The sequence below is a fragment of the Muntiacus reevesi genome, chromosome 7 (assembly GCF_963930625.1).
Source record: "Muntiacus reevesi chromosome 7, mMunRee1.1, whole genome shotgun sequence".
NCBI lineage: Eukaryota > Metazoa > Chordata > Mammalia > Artiodactyla > Cervidae > Muntiacus > Muntiacus reevesi.
This window is the reverse complement of record NC_089255.1, coordinates 34397447-34423737: the sequence shown is the minus strand read 5'-3', so window position 1 is coordinate 34423737 and position 26291 is coordinate 34397447. Positions and strand designations below refer to the sequence as shown.

The window sequence follows — 26291 nt, the reverse complement described above, 5'->3', positions numbered from 1 at the left end:
GAGGAATAGACAGTCAATGATGAAAGGGAAGAAGGAAGGGGCAATAAAACTCATAAGCTCCTCACTTCCCCCCAACCTTCCCCTGGGTCTTTGCAGTTATCTCCAGTCCTATTCCATCTCTTCTTCCCCCTATCCAAGTCCCTTCCTACTCTTTGATACATAGCCAAGAAAGTTGGAATCCAGGAATTTTTTTGAACATAAGTGGATCCTATATCTTTCTATAGGTATGGAAATACTTACCAGCACCCATATGCTAACACTGGGAAGACTGAAGAAGGTAGGTCTTTGGAGAGCCCTTCCAAGCAAAGTAATTAGGTGCAGAGGGAGGTGGGAGGGAGGTTCAAGAGGAAGGGGACACATGTATGCCTGAGGCTGATTCATGTTGATGTATGGCAAAATCCATCACAATATTGTAATCATCCTCCGATTTAAATAAGAAAAAAAAAAAGAAAAATAATTAGGGTTACCAGGGAAAGAGAAGTAGCCCTATGGTGGCATGATGAGCCTTGAGACAACCAAGAAATAACTGTAATTTTAATCAATTAGTAAGTTATTGTCCTGGGACTGAGTCCTACCCATCACTATGTCAAAGCCCTCTACTGTGTCCTTCACTTATTTTTAAAAAAAAAAAAAAAAGGCCAAAATAGGCAAATTTTTAGTTGTCTTTTCATCTCATTTCTCCTTTTCTTCCCCCCCCCCCCCCATCCTCTGTTTAAATGCCATACCTGTTTCTTTTACCATTAGGCTTCTTTGTGCCATTTTTTTCTCGTTTACTTGGTCATCCCAGCTTCCCAATTGTTTGCATCAGCGGGCAGAAAGTTGCTCACTCCTCAATCCCAGAATCCACCCTGTCGGGGTTGGGGTGTGTGTGTGTGTGTCCCTATGGACTGTATCATATGTGTGTGAGTGTGTGTGTGTCCCTATGCGTGTGTGACCCATAGACTGTAGACCTCCAGGCTCCTCTGCCCATGGAATTTTCCTGGCAAGAATAATGGAGCAGGTTGCCATTTACAACTAGGCAGGATCTTCCCCACCCAGAGATAGAACTCTAGTCTCTTATGCCTCTTGCACTGGCAAACGGATTCTTTACCACTGCACCACGAAATGGGACTACATGAAAAAGGCCCAGGAAACTAGTGCACTGGATTTCTAAATCCCATCTTTCTTAAATAACTTCAGCTACACCCAAGGCCTGACGGACGAGACTGGGCTCCGTGCCCAGGTGGCAGCGACTACGTGGAATTATCAGCCTCAGGCAGCCCCAGCTGAAGAGATAAGGAGTAGTTAACGACAGCATTAAAAGATGAGAAGCCCCGGAGGAGCACCGGGCTTGTCCACCGGAGCCAGACCCGGCGCCTCAGTGCTGTCAGGATCGTTGATGGGGAGGGGGGGCAAGATGGCGCCACCCTCCCCCTCTCCCAGGCTGAGCGTAGGGCGGGGCCGCGCGCGTCACGTGACCGCGCTTGCGGGCCGCGCGCTCCCCATTGCCCCAGGCGCACGGCCGGAGTCCCGTGCCATCGCAGACGGTGGCTCTTCACTCCTCCTAGGGATGTCTTCTCGTGTCCCCGCAAAGTCTGGAGGCTCTCTCGCTGCAGCTGAGAGCCGGAGCGGGTCCAGGAAACGGGGCACTGGGCCACGCAGAAGCAAAGGGGCTGCAGAACAAGATCCTTGCAGCCCGCGCCGAGGCGGGAGGTCCGAGCACTCAGCGAGAGGCTGGGCAGGAGACCTCGCGGGCATTCTGAGGGACAGCCGGGCCGGGCGTTGAGGGCGAGGCTGTTGGGGAGGTTCAGAGCTTTCCACCCCGACCATGAGCGCTGTGAGGGGCTCCAGGGTCCCCTCGGGACGCCAAGCATTTGACTTGGCCATTTTCTGGGTTTCCCATGGCCATCTAGCCTCGAAGCCAGCAGGAATGAAAAAGGGCTTCAGCCAAATGTTTTCTTCCCTCGGAAGAGAGGGCCTGAGTCTGTCAGTCTGAGGAGACTCGAGAGGGCTGTCCTGGCCTTCGGCGGTAGGAGCTGAGGTTGAAGAGGGCGGCGGGAGCAAAGAGCGCCCTCCTTGACTATCAGAAACCTCCTGTGTTTCCCTCTCTGTTAAGTGGGCTTGGCCGAGCTGACCACCCAGGAGGGACGGACGACGCTCGGCGGGCTCTGACCTTGCCGCCTTCATGTGGCTGCTGACGGGGACCCGGGAGGGAGCGGGCATGGGGCGAAGCCTCGCCCTCTCAGCTCCCCGCCTCCTAGGAGCCGGGGCTGGCGATGTGGAGACCTGAGGGGATCCGCGGCTGCCCGGGGTTCTCCAGGACTCCACCAGGCACCCGCGCGTTCCTCCGCGCCCGGGGCTGGAGAAGGTGGCGCCGGGGTCCGAGGCGAGCGCACGGGCGGGCGACGATTGAGCGGGAGCCCCAGCCTCGCCATGGGGCATAACGGTAGCTGGTTTTCCCGAAATGCCAGCGAGCCGCGCAACGTGTCCAGCGCCGAGGCGGCGGGCGCCAACCGCAGCGCGCTCGGGGAGTTTGGCGAGGCGCAGCTGTACCGCCAGTTCACCACCACGGTGCAGGTCGTCATCTTCATAGGCTCGCTGCTCGGTAAGCCGCCCGCCGGGGCACCTCCCGGGTGGGCTTCCCCGAGAGCTCAGGCTTGGAGAGCCGGGATCGGGGGTCGCTGGCGCCTCCTTGGGTTTCGGGATGCTTGGAAAAAGTGCAGATAGTTGAAGGAGGTTTAAGAATGCCAGGGTGACTGAAGGGAAGTTAAGCAGGGATGGTCGACCGCAGCGCCGAAGCTGGAAACAGAAGAGTTCCGGTAGGGTTTGGTCCCGAGTAAGGTCAACCTGGAGCCTCCTGGAGAGGCGGCTCTTTGCGGACCTCTTTGGGATGGGCACGGGGTTGTGCCCATCATACTTAACATCCTGGGTACCATGGCGGGGTGATGGCCCCGACCTTTTGTTTACAAATACAGAGACACAAAGCTTCAGTTTTGTTGCCGGTGACTGATGTGTTTTGCGCTCCTATTCTTTGTATACATTTCTGTTTTTTCCCCCCAAGAACCTTATTTTGCGTGCTTTTAAAAAAATGGCTTGCTTCTTCGGAACACCGACCTCCGAGTAAACAACCTTGTGGAGTTAAGCTCTGTGTTGCCTTAAGATATTTTTAAACCCCGAAACGAAATAAATCCCAATACACTTTTCTCCCCAGGTTTTTTTTTTTTGTTTTTAAAGTACAGGATAAAGGTAGGAGAAAAAACACAAAACACTACACACAACAAATTTAGGAATACTTGTTGGGGGACGAAAAGACCAACGAAATGAAATGAGTGGTTAGTAAAAGTGTTAGTGCACTAATGTGAGAATTACCTGAACTTCTGGTAATTACTCTTTAAATGATAAATGATACAATGAATATTCATTTTTGTTGAGATTTCTTGCATGTTGCATATTACTTGTAAATATGTGGCTTCCTTTCAAATATAAATTCTCTGATAATGACATTTATAAGGTTGTGAAAAGATTGTTTATAATTATGTGTGATATTATGGCCAAGAGCAGTCTTAAAGTTTCAAAGTAGGAATAGATTACTTTTTTGTAGACACTTGTGAATTTCCATGGAAACCAAGATAATTGACATCAAAAAGACCATGAAACATCAACTATACCCTAATTTAAAAGAAAAAGAAAGAATAACACACTGTAGTAAATAAAAAAAAGACTATGAAAGAATTGTTTTTAATTTCCTTATATAACTTCTCTAATTGTCATCATCCTGTCCCATTCTGGCATATTTATCTTTCACTTTTTGTCATGAGGACATTTTCAGGAGCTGACACTAATGGGCTATATGTAGATTTATGTGGGTATGTTATGTGCTTTTATGAGTGGAATATATATGCACAATAACAAAGCAAAAGCTTGTGTCCCAAATATTTTCAATATTCACTTAACAAACAGTAAACACTGAACACCACCTGGGTATCAGGCACAATGCACTAGAGATTTTTGAGAGTTAAATTCTAGTATTGCCACATTTACTTAAAGAGTAGATTATTATTGGGGAGGGAGTAGAAGTGGCTGCATTTTTATTTCTGCATTTATTCTGCATATACATATATATGAGAGAGAGAAGGAGAGAATGTTTTGTTTTTTTCATTGGTAACTTTAACCCTGAAGAAAAACGGTACCTAGAGAAATTTTCTCATAGATTGAATCTAAAAACTTTAGTACTATTGAAATAGAAAACAGAGCATGTATATAAAGGACAGAACAAACAATACACAGTTAACTAATGCTTTGCTTCCCATGTACTTTCAGTTCTGGTAACTTGCATTGGATTTAGGAATTCCTAGGTAAATATGCCCTTAATTGAACTTTTTCCACACAGCACTTTAATTGCCATGCAAAAACTGCTTTTATGGATATCTTAAAAGAGAAGACTGATTTTGCTCCTGATCTTTGGTTATACTTGACTTGACCTAGTCAGAATTCCCCCTTACACATGACTTAAGCCCTTCTAAGAAAGAATTCCATTTGCTCCTTTTTATTTTTTCTAAGAAGTATAAATATGGTTAAATTTCTAGAAATTAAAAGTCAGAGAACTTGTGCAAACATGAAAGGCATTTCTGGTTTTCATAAAAGCTTAGCTACATAGCATTGTCCTGTGCACTTGTTACAGGTATTATTGGTTCATTGTTCTCTGAGGATTTGACCCAAACAAACATGTCTATGTCATTAAATCCTGGTAAATGCCAGTTGAGGCTCTCAGAGCTTAAGTTCCAGAGCTATGTGTAGTCAGTTGCATGGCAAGTAAACTTGGGAAGCCTGGTTTCGTGAAGCCCCAAAAGAGAGAAAAATTATCCCAGAAGAATCTAGGATAAAAAGTAAACAGAAGAATGAATAGTATCTGGAGTAGCATATGACACTGATTTAATCTGCTTGTTTCCCCTGTCTCTAAACATGGGAGAATGAATTTTTCCCTTTAAGTAAATTCAAATATACTTCCCATATTGTCAGCATTGATTTTCGTTGGGATTTCCAGAAACCTGCTATATATGAACATTTCTTTGTACTGTTGACATCTTATAGCTTCTTTTGAAAACTGTTTTAGTGCCTTGTATGAGAAAAAATAACATCAAGGAATAGCTATAATATTTCAACGCAAGGGAACATTATTTGCTGTGTTGAAAATGAACTCAAGAATTGCATATATTATTATTCAAATAATGCCTTTTGAAGGTTTGTGTGAGTTAGTGTCTCTCAGCTTTTTTGTGCAACATCTTGGGATATACAGGTAGATGTTGAAAGAGAGTCAAATAGTTCAGATTGCCCTTTGATAAATATATAGCATTAGTAGTGAGCAATGTGAAATCAAAGACTAAAAAAGAATTGAAACCGTCGTTTCCAGTAAATGTGTTGGATCTAACTCCTCAGAGTTGAATTTTTTCTTTTCCCTTATTCTCTTTGGATTCACAATCCAAGGACCTGGAGAGTGGGACCCATTCTGGTGCTTTGACTTGAAAAAGGTCAGTGGCTATGACCTAGTGTATTACCTCTCAGCTGCTTCTGGACAGATTGTCTCTTACCTTTTATTATCATCATTGGAGGCATTTAGATTTTTATAAGTGAAATTTCTCTTATTTAAAGAAAATTAGCACTGTAGACAATAGCCAACAAGTGTGTATCCTACCCTGAAATTTATTTTAAAATAGAGAAATCAGCCTGCTGTCCTCTTGCCAAACCACCATATGTACAGTTCTTAATTTTAACCTATCTCCGTTTTCCTTAGCAATAGTCTACAGTAAACAGACTATACCTATATGAAGTTGATGACCTCAAATAAAGGTTCAAGTTGTCTGTTGCGTGATTTCTTGAGATGGTCATTGAAGTAATAATTTCAAAGGAAAGAGGGAGAGAAATTATATGTTGAATTGATTTGACAGATATGGAGGAACACTATTTTTGTTCATGATTGTCTGTAATCACTCAACAAAATTATATTGAGTATCAGCAGTATTCATGGCACTTGTTTGACAGAGAAATATATTTGTGCTTTTGATACTAGTTGAAATTAACCAGTTAATAGCTGGATAGTTCTTGGAGCTTCTTAGTTAAATTTTTGAGAGAAACAATGTTACTGCTAGTTTGTGTTCATAAGGCATACATACAAGAATGACTTTTCGTAATTATATACAATATAGTATGTTGGCTATAATTATAGCCAATAGCAATGTAATATCAACAGTCTGTATATGTACATACATACACACACACATATATATATACATGGCTTCCCTGGTGACTCAGTGGTAAAGAATTCGCTTGCCAATGCAGGAGATGCAAGAGATGTGGGTTCTATCCCTACGTCAGGAAGATCTCTTGGAGTAGGAAATGGCAGCCTACTCCAGTATTCTTGCCTGGAAAATTCCCTGGACGGAGGAGCCTGGCGATCCACAGTCCATGAGGCCACCAAGAGTCAGACATAACTTAGCACGCACACACATATACACATGATATATATGATAGTAAATATGATAATATATATTATACTATAATAAATATATTGTTGTTGTTGTTCAGTTGCTCAGTCATGTCCAACTCTTGGCAACTCCATGAACTGCAGCATGCCAGGCTTCCCTGTCCTTCACCATCTCCAGAGCTTGCTTAAACGCATTTCCATTGAGTCGGTGGTGCCATCCAATCATCTTGTTTTTTGTCATCCCCTTCTCTTCCTGCCTTCAATCTTTGCCAGCATCAGGGTCTTTTCTAATGAGTCAGTTTTTTGCATCAGGTGGCCAAAGTATTGGAGCTTCAGCTTCAGCATCAGTCCTTCCAGTGAATATTCAGGACTGATTTTCTTTAGGATTGACTGGTTTGATTTCCTTGAAGTCCAAGGGACTCTCAAGATCTTGTCTTCTCCAACCCCCACAGTTCAAAAGCATCAATCCTTCAGCGCTTAGCCTCCTTTATGGTCCAACTCTCACATCTATACATGACTGCTGGAAAAGTCATAGCTTTGACTAGATGGACCTTTGTTGGCAAAGTAATGTCTCTGCTTTTTAATATGCTGTCTAGGTTGGTCATAGCTTTTTTTCCAAGGAGCAAACATATTTTAATTTCATGGTTGCAGTCACTGTTTGAAGTGGTTTTGAAGCCCCCCAAAAAATAAAGTTTGTCACTGTTTTCATTGTTTCCCCATCTATTTGTCATGGAGTAATGGGACTGGGTGCCATGGTTATAGTTATTTGAATGTCGATAGTTATTTGAATGTTATTTGAATAGTTATTTGAATGGTAAGCCAACTTTTTCACTCTCTTCTTTCACTTTTATCAAGAGGCCCTTTAGTTACTCTTCATTTTCTGCTATTAAGGTGGTGTCATCTGCATATCTGAGGTTATTGATATTTCTCCCAGCAGTCTTGATTCCAGTCTCAGCTTCATCCAGCCCGGCATTTCTCACGATGTACTCAGCATGTAAGTTCAATAAACAGGGTGACAATATACATCCTTGATGTACGCCTTTCATGAGTTGGAACCAGTCCATCATTCCAAGTCTGGTTCTAATTGTTGCTTCTTGACCTGCATACAGATTTCTCAGGAGGCAGGTAAAGTGGTCTGGAATTCCCATCTCTTTAAGAATTTTCCAGAGTCTATTGTGGTCCACGCTGTCAAAGTCTTTGGCATAGTCAATAAAGCAGAAGTAGATATTTTCTGGAACTCTCTTGCTTTTTTTGATGATCCAGTGGATGTTGGCAATTTGATCTCTGGTCCTTCTGCTTTTTCTGAATCCATCTTGAACACCTGGAAGTTCTTGGTTCACGTACTATTGAAGCCTTGCTTGGAAAATTTTAATCATTACTTTGCTAGTACGTGAAATGAGCTCAATTGCCTGGTAGTTTAAACATTCTTTGCCATTACCTTTCTTTGGGATTGGAATGAAAACTGACCTTTTCCAGTCCTGTGACCACTGCTGAGTTTTCCAGATTTGCTAGCGCATTGAGTGCAGCACTTTCACAGCATCATCTTTTAGGATTTGAAATAGCTCAACTGGAATTCCATCACTTCCACTAGCTTTGTTTGTAGTGAGGCTTCCTAAAGCCCACTTGACTTCCCACTCCAAGATGTCTGACTCTAGGTGAGTGACCACACCATTGTGGTTATCTGAGTCAGTAAGATCTTTTCTGTATAGTTCTGCGTATTCTTGCCACCTCTTCTTAATATCTTCTGCTTCTGTTAGGTCCATACCATTTCTGTCCTTTATTCTGCCCATCTTTGCATAAAATGTTCTTTTCATGGTATAAATATATATATCATGATAAATATCTTTACCGTAATTATAGCCAGTAATAATGTGATATCATCAGCCGCCTTATACCTGCTTTTTTCTGTTTTTGGTATGTCTAGAAACCTAGTAGACTACTTCAAGAATAAGGTGTCCTGAATTGACCTAAGGAGTTTGAAGTGGTGAGGTCAATAGTAATCAGCCTGGGTAGATGAACTCCTAATATACTGACTCAAGCTTCCTCATGTTTCCTTTGATTTCCGTATGCTATATGCATTTCACCACCCCATTCTCTTATAATGTTATCTGTAATATGCAGGAAAGCAGTCTGACTTCCATCTGAATGAAATGCTTTTGATAATCCTTTGTTTTTCCTTTCTAGACCTTGAATTTAACAATTCTTCTGGAAATTCTACTGTGAAAAACATAAAAAAAATTTTATTAAAATTAAAATTCATGTATTACACATTTCACCCAATTTTAGTATACAATTCAATGGTTTTTAGTATATTCATGGAATTATGCAGCCATCACCACTATTGAGTTTCAGGAAACTTTTTAATACCCCGCCCCAAAGAAATCACACATCCATAGTAGTTGCTTCTCATTTCCTCTATAAATACTCTGAGCCCTAGCTATCCACTGTACTGCACAGCCATTCCTATCTGTTTCCTTCTCCTTTCATCTCCGTATTCTCTGATTCACAACAGTTTTGAAATTAGTCCAGTTAATAATCCTGCACTGGCCTCTAAGTGTTGAAGTGAAAGGAAGAATTGCATGTATCTCACTTTACATCAAAAGCTAGAATGATTAAGGTTAGTGAGGAAGGCATGCTGAAAGCTAAAATAGGGTGAAAGTAAGGCTTCTTGTGCTAAACAGTTAGCCAAGTTGTAAATGCAAAGAAAAATTTTTGAAGGAAATTAAAAATGCTACTCCAGTGAATACATAAATAGTAAAAAAGTGAAACAGCCTTATTGCTGATATGGAGAAAGTTCAGTGATTTGGGTAGAAGATCAAACCAGCCACAACGTTCTCTTAAGTCAAAGCCTAATCCAGAGCAAAACCCTAACTTTATTCAATTTTGTAAAGGCTGAGAGAGGTAAGGTAGCTTCAGAGGAAAAGTTTGAAGTTAGCAGAGGTTGATTCATGAGGTTTAAGGAAAGAAGCTATCTCTGTAACATAAAAGTGCAAGGTGCACCAACAAGTGCTGATATAGAAACTGCATTAAGTTATCCAGAAGATCTAGCTAAGATAATCAATAAAAGTGGCCACATTTGTAGACAAAACAACTTTGTATTGAAAGAAGATGCCATCTAGGACTTTCATGACTAGAAAGAAGTCAGTGCTGGGCTTCAAGCTTCAAACAGGCTGACTCTTATTAAGGTTTAATGCAGCTGGTGACTTGAAGTTGAAGCTGATACTCATCATTCTGAAAATCCTAGAGCCCTTAAGAATTATTCCAGATCTACTCTGCCTGTGCTCTGTAAATGGAACCCAAAGCCTGAATCACTGCACATCTACTTATGTGGTTTACTGAATATTTTAAGCTTACTGTTGAGACCTACTGCTCAGAGGAAAAGATTCCTTTTAAAATATTACTGCTCATTGACAATGAGCTCTTGGGCACCTAGTCACCCAAGAGCTCTGATGAAGATGTGCAATGAGATTCACGTTGTTTTCATGCTTGCTAACGCAATGCCCATTCTGCAGCCTGTATATCAGGATGTACTTTAGACTTTCAGGTCCTATTCTTTAAGAAATATATTTTGTAAGGTTATAGCTGCCAGGATAATGGTTCCTTTGATAGATCTGGGTGAAGTAAATTGAAAACCTTCTGGAAAGGATACACCATTCTAGACGCCATTAAGAACACTTGTGATTCATGAGAAGAGGTCAAAATATCAACAACAACAGAGGTTTAGAAGGAGTTGATTCCAAGCCTCATGGATGACTTTGAAGGGTTCAAGACTTCAGTGGAGGAAGTAATTGCAGATGTGGTAGAAACAGCTAGAGAGCTAAGAATTAGAAATGGAGCCTGAAGATGTGACTAAATTGCTGCAATCTTATGATAAAACTTGAACAGATGAGAACTTACATCTTATGAATGAGCAGGGAAAGTAGTTTTCTTGAGATGAAACCTCCTCCTGGTAAAGGTGCTGTGAAGACTGCTGAAATGATAGTAAAGGATTTAGAATATGACATAAATGTAGTTGATAAAGCAGTGACAGGGTTTGAAAGGATTGGGTGAAATCCTATCAAACCATATTGCATGCTACAGAGAAGTCATTCGTGAAAGGAGAAGTCAATCAATGAGGCAAACGTCATTGTCTTATTTTTAGAAATTGCCAAAGCCACTTCAGCCTTCAGCAGCCACCACCCTGATCAGTCAGCAGCCATCAGCATGGAGGCAAGATCCCTCATCAGCAAAAATATTACGGCTTGCTGAAGGTTCAGATAATTGTTAGTATTTTTTAGCAATAAAGTTTTTTTTTTTTTTGGTGTATCTGAACATCTATTAAATAGATTTTCTCTTGTAGACACTTTATTTTATAAATAGCAGTATATATAATTAGTAGTATTAAAGTAGTGTGGCCTATGAAGTTTGTAGATATTTTTAAAAAGAGTTTGGAGTAAATTATATAGATTAAAAAATTTGAAATATAGCAATAAAGTATTTTTTAATTGAGATATGTACATTGTGTTTTTAGACATGCTATTGCACATTTAATAGACTTACAGTATAGTATAAACATAACTTTCGTATCCATTAGAAAACTAAAAAATTCATGTGACTCGCTTTACTGCAGTATTCCCTTGTTTGCATTGGTCTAGAACTGAACCTACAGTATTTTGGGGGTATGCCTGCATAGGGCTTCCTAGGTGGTGCTAATTGTAAAAGAACCCACCTGCCAATGCAGGAGACATAAGAGACGTGGGTTTGATCCCTGGGTTTGGAAGATCCCCTGGAGAAGGGCATGACAACCCACACCAGTATTCTTGCCTGGAAAATCCCATGGACAGAGGAGACTGGCAGGCCACAGTTCATAGGGTTGCACAGAGTCGGACACGGCTTAAGTGACTTAGCACAGCAGAGCATAGAACATTTTAATGCTGGTAGACAAAGCAACTGACTAATTCATTGTCTGAAATTTTCACCTTTAATTATTATTATTTTTGATCCCCGAGTCTCAACTCCAAATATTCATGCTTCTGCAAGAAATATCCTTTTACTTTATTGGAATTTTGTAGAAAGGGAGGAAATTTGTCTCAAAATGAGAACAAACAGATAGGGCTTTGCTTTTCTCTGGGGTGTCCAAGTCTCTGAAATTATCTCTTCCATCGAGTTTGCTCAAGGGTTTCTCTACATGTAATTATTCTGAATAAGTCATTTAGATTGGTTGTGACTGGAAGCTGTTGTGAAAACTGTTTTATTGTCAAGGAACTTCCAGATTGGCTGGGTGGGAAATCTTTGTTAGCAGTAAAGTATAAAATCTGAGAGGAGTTTTTGACTAGGCTGAAAGACATGAGTAACTCTAGGTGAAATCTAAGAAGTAAGTATTTACCCTAGGCAAAACTGAAAAGTAAGAAAACTGTCTTTGAAAAATCAACACCCATTTTCAGAGTTTTTATGTTCTCATATTCACTCCATCTCTTTCAGACACCTCTTGTTTTCTTCTTGTCCTTTTGGATGCCCAGTGACCTTGTTCTGAATTGCTTACTTGTCTTCCTTCTTTCAAACTTAAAGGGAACTGAATTCCATTCCCTCATGGTGGCGTGCTAAATAAATAAACCATTTCAGACGTTGATGTTTGCAGATATTATTACATTAATACATTGACCTTAAGAGTACTTTTTAAAAAATTCACTATCTTAAGCAAAAAGGGTGACTACATTGAGCATTTCATATATTGACAGGAGTTGAGAAGAAATGAATGGAGTGGATCTTTTTGGAACTTCTAGTGACATCATCATGTAGGCAAGACTGTGGTTGCATGTAGGGCATTTAGAAAAGTTGAGGGTATAAGCGCACACCTGGCATGTAGAGGAGCAGGAGGGTATCAGTTTGTACTAGTGTCTTGCTCTCTTTTTCATGGTTTATTTCCCTCGTATAATTTCAGACGTATTGTGTCAGATTGTTATCTTGGGATGTTTATTGTGTCTGCTGATTCTTTCTTGTGGTGGATCGTTTCCTTGAATGCTTGTAAGTTTTTAATTATGAGTCCATCTCCTTTTTCTGAAGGATTCTGTGAGGTCTGGGCTGTACAAGTGACCTTCAGTTTCACATTTGTTTCTGCCAGGTATCATAGGACCATCACTAACCCAAGACCTCAACTGCAGGAAAAGGTTCATTTCTTTGTCATCTCTTTGAGGTAGGGGATGCAGTTTTTCACCCTCTCTTTCACTGAGGTGGCCACTCTTGGAGGATTCTGGCTTCATGCAGGGATTTCATTCCAACTACCTGCTTCAAGGAGTGTCCAGCCTCATTCAGTTTGTGTGTAGCTGTAGACACCCAAAGTTAACTGTTAGAGCCTATTTCCTGATCTGGAAATTGCCCCTCAATGCAAGCTCTTTGGTCTCTGTTTTAGGCAATAGGGGATTTCCCTTTTATTTCTTATGAGGTTTGCAATGAATTTAAAGATCTCTTTTGTTTTATCCACCACTTTAGGTGTTTGTAGCAGTGTTCTAAGTTCTGCCATGGAGCCAGAATTGGAAGTTGGAGAATTGTTGTATTGTTCAGTCACTCAAGTCATGTCTGACTCTTTGTGAACCCATGGACTGCAGCACACCAGGCTTCCCTGTCCTTCACCATCTCCAGAGCTTGCTCAAACTTGTATCCATTGAGTCAGTGATGCCATCCAACTATCTCATCCTCTGTTGTCCCCTTTTCTTCCTGCCTCCAATCTTTCCCAGCATCACGGTCTTTTCCAATGAGTCAACTTTTCAGATCAGGTGGCCAAAATATTGGAGCTTCAGCCTCAGCATCAGTCTCTCCAATGAATGTTTAGGATTGATTTCTTTTCGGATTGACTGATTTGATCTTACAGTCGAAGGGACTCTCAAAAGTCTTCTCCAACACCATAGTTCAAAAGCATCAATTCTTCAGCGGTCATTGTTCTTTATGGTCTAACTCTTACATCCATACATAACTGCTGAAAAAACCATAGAGACCTTTGTTGGCAAAGTAATGTCTCGACTTTTTAATATGCTGTCTACATTTGTCATAGAGCTTTTCTTCCAAGGAGCAAGTGTCTTAGTTGGAGAATAAGCAAAACATATTAAAATAGAAGCTGGAATGATTGCTAGATTTGATTTTAGGAGATTTGCTACCTTTAAATGGGGTGATAGCATTAGCTCAGAATAGGGAAAATAAAGTGGATGAAGAAAGAGAGCTTAAGAAGGTTGAGGAATCTAGTCTAAAGAACATTAAGAGTACATATGTTGTGTGTTTAGTTGCTAAGTCATGTCTGGCTCTTCTGTGACCCCATGGACTATAGTCACCAAGCTCTTCTGTGCGATACTAGTTATAGTACAGTGCTATACCTAGTATAGCTTCCCTGATTGCTCAGTCAGTAAAGAAACTGCAGTGCAGGAGACCAGGGTTCAGTTCCTGGGTCAGGAAGATCCTCTGGGGAAGGAAATGGCAACCCATTCCAGTATTCTTGCCTGGAGAACCCCTTGGACAGAGGAGCCTGGTGGGTTACAGTCCATGGGGTCACAAAAAATGGACGTGGCTTAGTGACTAAACCACCACCACCAGTGCTGTACCTATTGTATAATTGACTATCTCCTAGCCAACTCCTTTTCCTAGACTTAGGTCAATTAATATATTACAGGACTTAATTATGTGATCTTGATTTGTGTTAGTTTAATTCTCCCAAAATTCTACCATGAAGCTAGGGTATTATAAAGTATTACTGACAAAAGGAAAATAAGTGTAAATAAAGCTTGCTTTAACACACTGTAAGGCATGGCCAAGATTCAGTAAGCCAAAAGTGTAGCCCTGAACCCTGTCAATTAACATCTCCTTCCCCACAGTATGTACACACATTCACACACACACACACACACGATTTCTTTCAGGAGGCCTCTAGGAACAAAAACACTCAGGAATTTTGTTGTTTTCTTTTGCTTTTGCATTTCCAAGCAATTTCCAGGGAAATGCATTCAAATGGCCTCAAGCAATATTTCGATTGGTGACCACACTTGATTCTGAAGAATGTTGGGAAACTTCTTTTTTGGCCTGCACTGCATACTTGCTTCACCAAATCTGAGACACTCTGAGAAACTTCCAATTTAATCTTAACCACTGATGTCTAGGCACCTTCCCATTTAAAATAAATTTCTAACAATGGTTTAACATAAATTTTAGAATTCGTTTTTTTTTTTTTTTAATTACTATTTTTTCTGATGAAAGTTGCTCCTGAGGAGCAAAATTACAGTGATAGAGGCAAAGCATGAAACATATATACACTTTCTGTTTCTGACTGCCTCATTTTTTTGTCTTTTGAGAAGCTTTAAAAATACAGAAAAATATTAACAAATTACAAGCCCATTATTCAGAAAAAACAAATGGTAACATTTTGTCACACTTGTTTTCTGTACATTAAAATGTTACGGATAACAGGAATCTCCCCTTGTGCCTCTTCCTAACCCAGTACCCCCTCTTCCCCTTCTCTTCAGTGCTGATGGCTACATTGAATCAGGTGTCCAGAATAATCTTCCTCCCTGTCTGTGTCCTGGTGTTGCTGCTTGATGCTGGCCTGTGATCGTGTTTTGTCAGTTGATGCTTAGTCGATACCTATTACATGGATAGTTGACTCCATGTGCAATGTTAATTGCCATAGGATGGTCACATTATCTAGGAAGACAATATACATGGGCAGTTTAGGAACTTCCCAAAGGGTCTTCAAAAGACAAGCAGAGTTGAGTTAATGGTAGATGGATGCTACCCATACAATGTAGGTGCCCTTGACTTACCTGCCAAATGGTAGCTGCCAATCAAGAATACTGCTTTAGCCTTATATGTACACTGGATTTTGTAGTTTACAACAATACCACATTATTCAAATCATAATATGAATTATGAAACATTGTAGGCACAATTTTCTGTTTTCATTTTCTCAGCTCATCCCATCCCTCTAACAGTACTTAACAACATATGAGCACCCACTGGTGAACTTCCCTTCCAGTATTTATGAGGGCTTTTAACTTCAAATAACAGAGCTTATTGTCAAAAGAAGACACAGCTATAAAAGCATTCTAGAAAGAAAAATATTTTATGTACAAAGGTGGATTGCAAGGGAGTTCAGGTTTTTGAAGGCTTCCCAAATGAAATACACAACAAGCAATTATTTTTTAAAAAGCAACCACAAGATTGGGCTTCCCTGGTGGCTCAGTGGTGAAGAATCTACCCGCCAATGCAGGAGATGCAGGTTCGATCCCTGGGTCGGGGAGGTACTGTGGAGAAGGAAATGGCAACCCACTCCAATATTCTTGCCTGGGAAATCCCATGGAGAGAGGAGCCTGGCGAGGTACAGTCCATGGGATTGTAGGAGAGTCAGACACGATTTAGCGACTAAACAACAAACACAGGATTGTCATGTTTACAGTTACTCTGCTCACTGTGGGGAAAAAGGCAGTTATCTCACATGAGTGTTGTAACCTCAGAGATTGTGTCATATCTTCAGATATGTCATATGTGTGTCATGTCTTCCTGGGATCCTGTTTCCCTGTCTTCAGTGATTATTCCAGGAATGGGTCATGGGTTCTAAGGTTGGTCAATGCCATTGGTGTAGAGAACCCCTCTTTTCCAAAGGGATTGCTGAGCAAAGATAAAGGAAGCTGATCCATAGAGAATGAGGGTAGAGTTGAGGGTGAAAGTAAAAGAGGTGACTGTCAAAGTCCATAAAGTTGCAAAACAATTAAGTTGTTTTTATTGAGTTGGTAATTTACAGGAAAGATTCACAATTTCAGTTGTTTTGGGGACCAGAGCTAGACAGTGTGATCCTACATCTTTTCATTGTCTTTAGTTTGGGAGAGTGGTGGGACTCAGAGAACAGACAATTGTTTACTCCTGACCAGGTGATATAATATGCACATTTTTGCATAATGCAGCAGCTCAAGGTGTGTGTTTTTCTTCTGTATCAAACTAGCCTGCTGATAATGAGGAAAGAAATTTCCTTCAGGATATTAAGTTGCTTATAAAATGTATGGGATTCAGGGAACCAAACCTGAATGCTACAGGGCTGAGACCTCGTCAGGAAATATGCACAGCATACCACTAGTTCTAGCAGAAATGAAGCTGTTGTTGTGTACCGCCAGTGATGTAAAGATTAGACTCTAGAACCCTATGACATACCTGGCTATGAAGGATTAAAGGCATCTGTCATTCTTCTGAACTTACGAGGAAATCTGATGACTGCATCAGCCACCACCTCATGTTAATCATGTCTGCTTTTCTTGGGAACATCTGCTGGCCAGAACTTGGATATAAGCCTGTGCTGTAACTGCAAGGCTGTCTGAAAAAGTACTATTTTTAGCTTTCCAGCCTTTGTTGCAGAGAGTAGCAGATGGTTGGAAGATTATGGAATGAATATTTAGTGAACCAAACTGTAGTATCTACCACTTTCTACTTTGTGCGGTTCCTTATGATAGCCTCTCACAGTACTCTGCTTGACTCCATGCAATCTGGGAGATAGTGGAGGGCACATGACCCAGGCTTTGCTGGTCCTGGGATCCTATTTCCCTGTCTTCAGTGATTAGTCCAGGAATGGGTCATGGGATCTAAGCTTGGTCAATGCCATTGGTGTAGAGAACCCCTCTTTTCCAAAGGGACTGCTGAGCAGAGATAAAGCAAGCTGATCCTTAGAGAATGAGGGTAGAGGTAAGGGTGAAAGGAAGGAGAAGGGTGACATAAAATATATCCTGGTGATACTGTGTGAGTCCCTGGAGGTTCAGAAATTGTGTTCTCCAGCTACATGAGCCCAAAACACCCAGCATCTCCCTTTTTGCATCAACTTCTGTGAGTTGGCTTTTTGTCATACACGACAGAAACATCCTGCTTGATATGTATAGTATTGCCTTCACCATTCATTTCCTGCATTTGTGTAAACAAGTTCGGAGGGGAAGTGACATGCACATGAGCATATTCTCACAACCAGGTAGGGCCTGATGCCATGAACGTCTGATGCTCAGGAAAGAAGAGCAGCTGAGACCCAGAGCCCTGAGTTGAATAAGAGCCAGAGATGGGCTGGCAGCTGGAGAGATGCTCACATACACTGACGGTGACTCTAAGTCTAGCAGTGCCAGAGGTCAGGAGTGGAAAATAAGCCCAGGAATGTAAAAGAGGCTGAAACCTGCCTGTGCATGTACAGGGGCAGAAGCCCAGAGGAGATTCTACTGGACCAGAAAATACAGTGACGTTGGTTCTGAATCAGCACAGAACTTCTGTTGCTTTTTCTCTCTCAGTTAAACATTGTTTTAAAAAATCAAGTTACTTACACATAAATAGTTGTTAACAGTTAATTAACATAAAAATTTAATTCCTAATATAAAAATTTAGAAACTAGGGGAAAAAATCTGTGTTAGAAGAGAGAAAAATTGCCGTTGTTAGATGGAGCCTCCCAGGGGATGATGAGCTCACCAGGTCTGGGTCATAAACTGGCTTCTGCTTCCTGAGTGTTTACAGGGCTTCTGGGGAGGTCAGAGGGAAAGGCTATGGCTGAGTCCCGGGGAACACCACCCTCACCACAGTTAGCTGTGGTGTGTAGTTAGGGTCCTGGACACTTGACAGGTATATTGTTGGGGAAATGATCTGCTCCATGTTTTCTGCTTTAAATTTCACCATGGCCAGTGTCCAGCTCTGATGACTGTTGAAGCCGATCATTTCTGTTAGGGGTTAAATAAATGTCCTCCATTGATCCAAGCCCAGGGCATGGGTGGGACAGTAGGAGGTTTGTCAGCACAAAGTCCAAGCATTCAAGTGCAGGGAGGAACCGGGGCCAGACCCATGTGGGCATTGTCAAGCTAAACAGATAATACATAAGTTCGTTTTCTAAGTCTGTGAGTCTGTCTCTGTTTTGTAAATAAACTCATTTGTATCATTTTTTAAGACTATAAGCTATATCATGTATTTGTGTTTCTCTGTCTGACTTACTTCACTTAGCATGATAATTTCCAGGTCCACCCATGTTGCCACAAATGGCATTATTTCATTCTTTTTAATGGTTGAGTAAAAGAAATGCAAAAAACCAAAATGGCTGTCTGAGGAGGCCTTACAAATAGCTATGAAAAGAAGGGAAGCGAAAAGCAAAGGAGAAAAGGAAGTATATACCGATTTGAGTGCAGTGTTCCAAAGAATAGCAAGGAGAGATAAGAAAGCCCTCCTCAGCAATCAATGCGAAGAAATAGAGGAAAACAGTAGAATGGGAAAGACTAGAGATCTCTTCAAGAAAATTAGAGATACCAAGGGAATATTTCATGCAAAGATGGGCTCAATACCCCCTCCCTTAAAAAAAAAAAAAAAAAAAAAAAAAAAAAAAGATGGGCTCAATAAAGGACAGAAATGGTATGGACCTAACAGAAGCAGAAGATATTAAGAAGAGGTGGCAAGAATACACAGAAGAACTGTACAAAAAAGATCTTCACAACCCAGATAATCACGATGGTGTGATCATTCATACTCACCTAGAGCCAGACATCCTGGAATGTGAAGTCAAGTGGGCCTTAGGAAGCATCACTACAAACAAAGCTAGTGGAGGTGATGGAATTTCAGTTGAGCTATTTCAAATCCTGAAAGATGATGCTTTGAAAGTGCTGCCCTCAATATGTCAGCGAATTTGGAAAACTCAGCAGTGGCCACAGGACTGTAAAAGGTCAGTTTTCATTCCAATCCCAAAGAAAGGCAATGCCAAAGAATGTTCAAACAACTGCACAATTGCACTCATCTCACATGCTAGTAAAGTAATGCTCAAAATTCTCCAAGCCAGGCTTCAGCAATACGTGAAACTTGAGCTTCCAGATGTTCAAGTTGGTTTTAGAAAAGGCAGAGGAACCAGAGATCAAATTGCCAACATCTGCTGGATCATCAAAAGCAAGAGAGTTACAGAAAAACATCTATTTCTACTTTTTTGACAATGCCAAAGTCTTTGACTGTGTGGATCACAACAAACTGTGGAAAACTCTGAAAGAGATGGGAACACCAGACCACCTGACCTGCCTCTTGAGAAATCTGTATGCAGGTCAGGAAGAAACAGTTAGAACTGGACATGAAACAACAGACTGATTCCAAATAGGAAAAGGAGTATGTCAAGGCTGTATATGGTCACCCTGCTTATTTAACTTATATGCAGAGTACATCATGAGAAATGCTGGGTTAGAGGAAGCACAAGCTGGAATCAAGATTGCTGGGAGAAATATCAATAATCTCAGATATGCAGATGACACCACCCTTATGGCAGAAAGTGAAGAAGAACTAAAGAGCCTCTTGATGAAAGTGAAAGAGGAGAGTGACAAAGTTGGCTTTAAGCTCAACATTCAGAAAACTAAGATCCGGTCCCATCACTTCATGGCAAATAGATGGGGAAACAGTGACTGACTCTTTTTCTGGGCTCCAAAATCACTGCAGATGGTGATTGCAGCCATGAAATTAAAAGACGCTTACTCCTTGGAAGGAAAGTTATGACCAACTTAGACAGCATATTAAAAAGCAGAGACATTACTTTGTCCGCAAAGGTCCATCTAGCCAAAGCTATGGTTTTTCCAGTGGTCGTGTATGCATGTGAGAGTTGGACTATAAAGAAAGCTGAGGGTGGAAGAATTGATGCTTTTGAACTGTGGTGTTGGAGAAGACTCTTGAGAGTCCCTTGGACTGCAAGGAGATCCAACCAGTCCATCGTAATGGAGATAAGTCCTGGATGTTCATTGGAAGGACTGATGTTGAAGCTGAAACTCCAGTACTTTGGCCACCTGATGCGAAGAGCTGACTCATTAGAAAAGACCCTGATGCTGGGAGAGATTGAGGGCAGGAGGAGAAGGGGTGACAGAGGATGAGATGGTTGGATGGCATCACTGACTCAATGGACATGGGTTTGGGTGGACTCCAGGAGTTGGTGATGGACGGGGAGGCCTGGCGTGCTGCGGTTCATGAGGTTGCTGAGTCAGACACAACTGAGCGACTGAACTGAACTGAATACTCCTTTGCTTATATGTACCACATCTTTATCCATTCATCTGTTAATGGATTTTAGGTTGCTTCTATGTCTTGGCTATTGTAAATAGAGCTGCAGTGGATATTGGGATGCATGCATCCTTTCAAGCTATGTTTTTCTCCAGATATATGCCCAGGACTGGGATGGCAGTATCACATGGTAGTTCTATTTTTAGTTTTTTAAGGAACTCCATCCTGTTCTCCATAGTAGCTGTACCAATTTACATTCCTGCCAACAGTATAGGATGGTTTCCTTTTGTCCACACTCTTTCCAGCATTTATTGCTTGTAGATTTTTTGGTGATGGCCATTCTGACAGGTGTGAGGCTATATCATTTTGTAGTTTTGGTTTGCATTTTTCTAATAATCAGTGATGTTGAATATCTTTTCATAGTTGAGGGGGAAGGATGTGGGAGATATAAATTGGGAATTTGGGATTGACATATACACACTACTATATTTAAAATACATAACTAACAAGGACCTACTGTATATCACAAGGAACTCTGCTCAATATTCTATAATAAGCTAAATGGGAAAAGAATTTGAAAAAGAATATATACATATATATGTATAACTGAATCATTTTGCTGAAACTGACACAGCATTGTTAATCAACTAAGCTTCAGTATAAAATAAAAATTAAAAAAAAAGAACATACAGAGGCAGAAGATGTGCAGCAAGTGACAGAAAGTTGAAAGGAGCAGAGCAGAGATGTCCCACATAAGTTTCTGAACCACCTTTCAATTTAACATGTCAAGTTCAATACTTGTAAAGGCCATTGTCCTTGCTGTTCTCTTTGCTTTGGAATGTTCTTCCCTAGACACATCCTGTGGCTGACTTGTGTTCATCCTTTAAATTGCAGCTCAAATGTTCCCTCTCCATTTCTATCACATCATCCTGTTTGTTTCCTCTATAGCAGTTACAACCCCTGAAATTGTCTTGTTTGTTCAGCATTCTATCTCTCTCCACTGGGATGCACAACTACAAGGAGAGAGTTTAATATACCACTGTGTCCCCAGCATCTGGAACAGTGTCTGGTATACAGTTGATGCTCAGTAAGTATTTATTGAGTGAGATGCTTGTGGGCAACTAAATACAACAATTAATTAAATAGCCACTATCCTGATCTGCATGAGGCTTAGGAGCTTTCTGACCGTGAATTTTGCCCGCAGCCGGGACTCAGGTACAATCATATCCAGTAGCCTAGAGTGGTGCTCATAAAAGCCAGATATCATGAGGGACAGCAGGTCCCTTGATAGGAGATCCATGAGGACAGAAGTTATAGCCTGTTTTAATTTAGAGGGAGCCTGAGAAGTAAGACAGGCAGCATTTTGAGCCTGGCAGCATAATGTGTATGAGGATGTCACTATAGCTTTTACAAGCTTTTGGATCCTAGACAAAATAAAAGTGATTGCTGAAACAGCTTAGGGACAGGATGCTCCCTGTGGGAGGGTGGCTAAGAGGCTGTGTTGCCATCATGGAGCTGCAGGTGGCATTTGACTGTCTATACTGAGACAGGTGGCTCCTAGGTATGTGAAATCAGAGTGGTGCCCTGGAGTTTCTGTCAATTGTTAGGGAACCACTGTCTATTCATCCAGTTCTGTGGTGGGAATGGGGATGTGAATAAAATATGAAATATTTTTACCCTAGCCAAGTATTATAGGTTGTGTATCCCTACTCCCCCCGAAAGATATGTAGACGTCCTGACCCCTAGTACCTTATGTGGCAGTAAGGTTATTGTAGATGTAATTACTTTCAGTGAGGTCATACGGGAGTAGGGTGGGCCTTTAATCCAACATTAAAGGACATGTCCTTATAAGAAGTCTAAGTGAAGTCTAGGTGAAGAACCCAGGCTAACAGAGAAAGAAGTAAAGACAGAGATTGAGTTATGCAACCATAAGCCAAGGAACACCAAAGATTTCTGGCAAGCCGCCAGAAGTTAGGAATACACAAGGAAGGATTCCCCTACAGGTTTCAGAGGGAACATGGCCCTGCCAACACCTTGATGTCAGACTTCTAGCTTCCATAACTGTGAGATAATAAATTTCTGTTGGTTTAAGCCTCTCGTTGCCCCTTTGTAACCACATCCACTTTCCTCTTGTTCCTACCCTTTCTTACTCTGCAACCACTCATTTGATCTCAGTTTCTATAATTTTGTCATTTCAAGATGATTATATAAATAGGATAATATTGTGTGGAACCTTTTGGGGTTGGTTTATTCACTCAATATAATTCCCTGAAGCTTCATCCTAATTGTGTGTTTCAGTGTTTTGTTCCTTTTAATTTCAATTCCATTTATATGACTTCTTAAATGAAACCCATGAGCAACTCTGCAACTTTTCTGGTTTTTCTTAAGTCTTAAAACACTCCCAATTTAGTCCATAGTGTGTGCAAGTCTGGTGAAAGAGGCAAAACACCAAACTTGATTGAAAATGAAAATTTCTCCCTTTCCCACAACCCCCAGTTCAGGTCTGTTGCCTGGGAGAAGCTTGAAGTTGGGTAAAGCTGTCTGGTTGGCTTCCTTCCCTATCTTGAGCTCTGGCCAAGGTTTCTTGACTTTTTGGATTGAAGCCAAAGTTGTGCTTGATAGTATAGGGGTGAAGGGGGGAAATGTAGGAGGGACAGAAAAGACCAGAAAGACTCATCCTGTTGTAATTGGCATCATGCTCTCTGGACTATCCCCTATCCCTTGGTGGTGGTGGTGTCTTCCCATATTCTTGTTTGGTAGCCCACTCTGTCCTCAGCTTCTGTGAATGCTGCTGGACCTCCAGCTTCTTTCTGCTGAGGACTGTTTATCCTTGCCGGTGACCCTCTTGGAGAAGTCATGACCTGACCCCATGCCATTGCTTTTAAACCATAGCCCACATCTGATCCAAGGAAACTCACATGCATCCTTGACCCCCAAAATTCTGGGAGTGCAGGCTTCCCACTTTAGCCTTTTCTTTAAGCAGCGCATCAACCCATCTCTTGCCCTGTAGGTTTCTCAGATGGGAACGAGTCGCCATTCACTGTGAACCTCAGTTGTAAGGGACACACACCAAGCTGTCTGCATGGGTTTGTTGAAGCTTATTTCTAAGCTTGAGGGGAGAGATGGGCAGCCCCTCCCTCTCACCTGGGTGGGTGGGACTCAGTGGTGGGCACGGCTCTCCATCTACTCTTGCAGGTGAGTGAGGAATCAAGTGCTAAAACCATTTGGACATGATTTCGAAAAATGTGTTTCTTGATCTGACTTCCTTACTTTGATATACTTTAATGTGTCTTGATGCCTTGATCTGTCAGTCACTCAGTTCAGTTGTGTCCGACTCTTTGTGACCCCATGGACTGCAGCATGCTAGGCTTCCCTGCCCATCACCAACTCCTGAGCTTGCTCAAACTCATGTCCATCGAGTCAGTGATGCCATCCAACCATCTCATCTTCTGTCATCCCCTTCTCCTCCTGCCTTCAATCTTTCCCAGCATCAGGGTCTTTTCAAATGAGTCAGTTTTTTGCATCAGGTGGCCAAAGTAATGGAACTTCAGCTTCAGCATCAGTCCTTTCAACGAATATCAAGGATTGATTTCCTTTAGGATTGACTGGTTGGATCTCCTTGCAGTCTATGCCAGTCTCAACAGTCTTCTCCAGTACCACAGTTCAAAAGCATCAATTCTCTGGCATTCAGCTTTCTATATGGTCCAGCTCTCCCATCCATACATGACTACTGGAAAAACCATAGCATTCATTAGACGGACCTTTGTTGGTAAAGTAATGTCTCTGCTTCTTAATATACTGTCTAGGTTGGTCATAGCTTTTCTTCCCAGGAGCAAGTGTCTTTTAATTTCATGGCTGCAATCACCATCTGCAGTGATTTTGGAGCCCCCCAAAATAAAGTCTGTCACTGTTTCCATTGTTTCCCCATCAATTTGCCATGAAGTGATGGGGCAGGCAAATTTGACCTTGGAATACAGAATGAAGCAGTTGGCAAAGGAGAATAGAGTTTTGCCAAGAGAATGCACTGGTCATAGGAAACATCCTCTTCCAACAACACAAGAGATGACTCTACACATGGACATCACCAGATGGTCAATACAAAAATGAGACTGATTATATTCTTTGCAGCCAAAGATGGAGGAGCTCTATACAGTCAGCAAAAACAAGAACGGGAGCGGACTGTGGCTCAGATCATGAACTCCTTATTGCCAAATTCAGACTTACATTGAAGAAAGCAGGGAAAACCACTTAGTTCATTCAGATATGACCTAAATCAAACCCTTTACCATTATAAAGTAGAAGTGAGAAATAGATTCAAGGGATTAGATCTGATAGACCGAGTGCCTGAAGAACTATGGATGGAGGTTCGTGACATTGCATAGGAGACAGGGATCAAGAACATTCCAAAGAAAAAGAAATGCAAAAAAGAAAAATGGCTGTCTGAGGATGCCTTACAAATAGCTAGGAAGAGAAATGAAAAGCAAAGGAGAAAAGGAAAGATATACCCATCTGAATGCAGAGTTCCAAAAATAGCAAAGAGAGATAAGAAAGCCTTCCTCAGTGATCAGTGCAAAGAAATAGAGGAAAACAATAGACGGCAAAAGACTAAAGATCTCTTCAAGAAAATTAGAGATACCAAGGGAACATTTCATGCAAACATAGGCACAAGAAAGGAAAGAAATGGTAAGGACCTAACAGAAGCAGAAGATATTAAAAAGAGGTGGCAAGAATACACAGAAGAACTATATAAAAAAATATCTTCATGACTCAGATAATCATGATGGTATGATCAGTCACCTAGTGCCAGACATCCTGGAATGCAAAGTCAAGTGGGTCTAAGAAAGCATCACTACGAACAAAGCTAGTGGAGGTGATGGAATTCCAGTTGAGCTATTTCAAGTCCTGAAAGATGATACTGTGAAAGTGCTGCATTCAATATGTCAGCAAATTTGGAAAACTCAGCAGTGGCACAGAACTGGGAAAGGTCAGTTTTTATTCCAATCCCAAAGAAAGGCAATGCTAAAGGATGCTCAAACTACTAAACAATTGCACTCATCTCACACGCTAGTAAAATAAGTCTCAAAATTCTCCAAGCCAGGCTTCAGCAGTACGTGAACCAAGAACTTCCAGATGTTCAAGCTGAATTTAGAAAAGGCAGAGGAACCAGAGGTCAAATTGCCAACATCCGTTGGATCATCGAAAAAGCAAGAGAGTTCTGGAAAAATATCTATTTCTGCTTTATTGACTATGCCAAAGCCTTTGACTGTGTGGATCACAACAAACTGTGGAAAATTCTTAAAGAGATGGGAATATCAGACCATCTGACCTGCCTGTTGTGAAATCTGTGTGCAGGTCAAGAAGCAGCAGTTAGAATTGGACATGGAAAAACAGACTGGTTCCAAATAGGGACAGGAGTATGTCAAGGCTGTGTATGGTCACCCTGCTTATTTAACTTATATGCAGAGTATACCATGAGAAATGCTGGGCTGGAGGAAGCACAAGCTGGAATCAAGATTGCTGGGAGAAATATCAATAACCTCAGATATGCAGATGACACAACCCTTATGGCAGAAAGCGAAGAAGAACTAAAGAGCCTCTTGATGAAAATGAAAGAGGAGACTGAAAAAATTGGCTTAAAGCTCAACATTCATGAGCTAAGATTATGGCATCCGGTCCCATCACTTCATGGCAAATAGATGGGGAAACAATGGAAACAGTGAGAGACTTTTTTGGGGGGCTCCAAAATCACTGCTGATGGTGACTGTGGCCATGAAATTAAAAGACTCTTACTTCTTGGGTGAAAAGTTATGACCAACTTAGACAGCATATTTAAAAGCAGAGACATTACTTT

At 41.4% G+C, this 26291-nt stretch overlaps 1 protein-coding gene across 1 annotated transcript in view; it reads left to right on the top strand.

The window, feature by feature from the left end:
• The first annotated feature begins 1822 nt into the window (after positions 1-1822).
• Positions 1823-26291, top strand: part of GPR176 (G protein-coupled receptor 176) — a 120771-nt gene continuing 96302 nt past the window's right edge. The window contains exon 1 of the mRNA XM_065940700.1: positions 1823-2584. Coding sequence (XP_065796772.1) covers positions 2413-2584 — 172 coding nt within the window. The 5' untranslated portion in view covers positions 1823-2412. The remainder of the gene's footprint in view (positions 2585-26291) is intronic.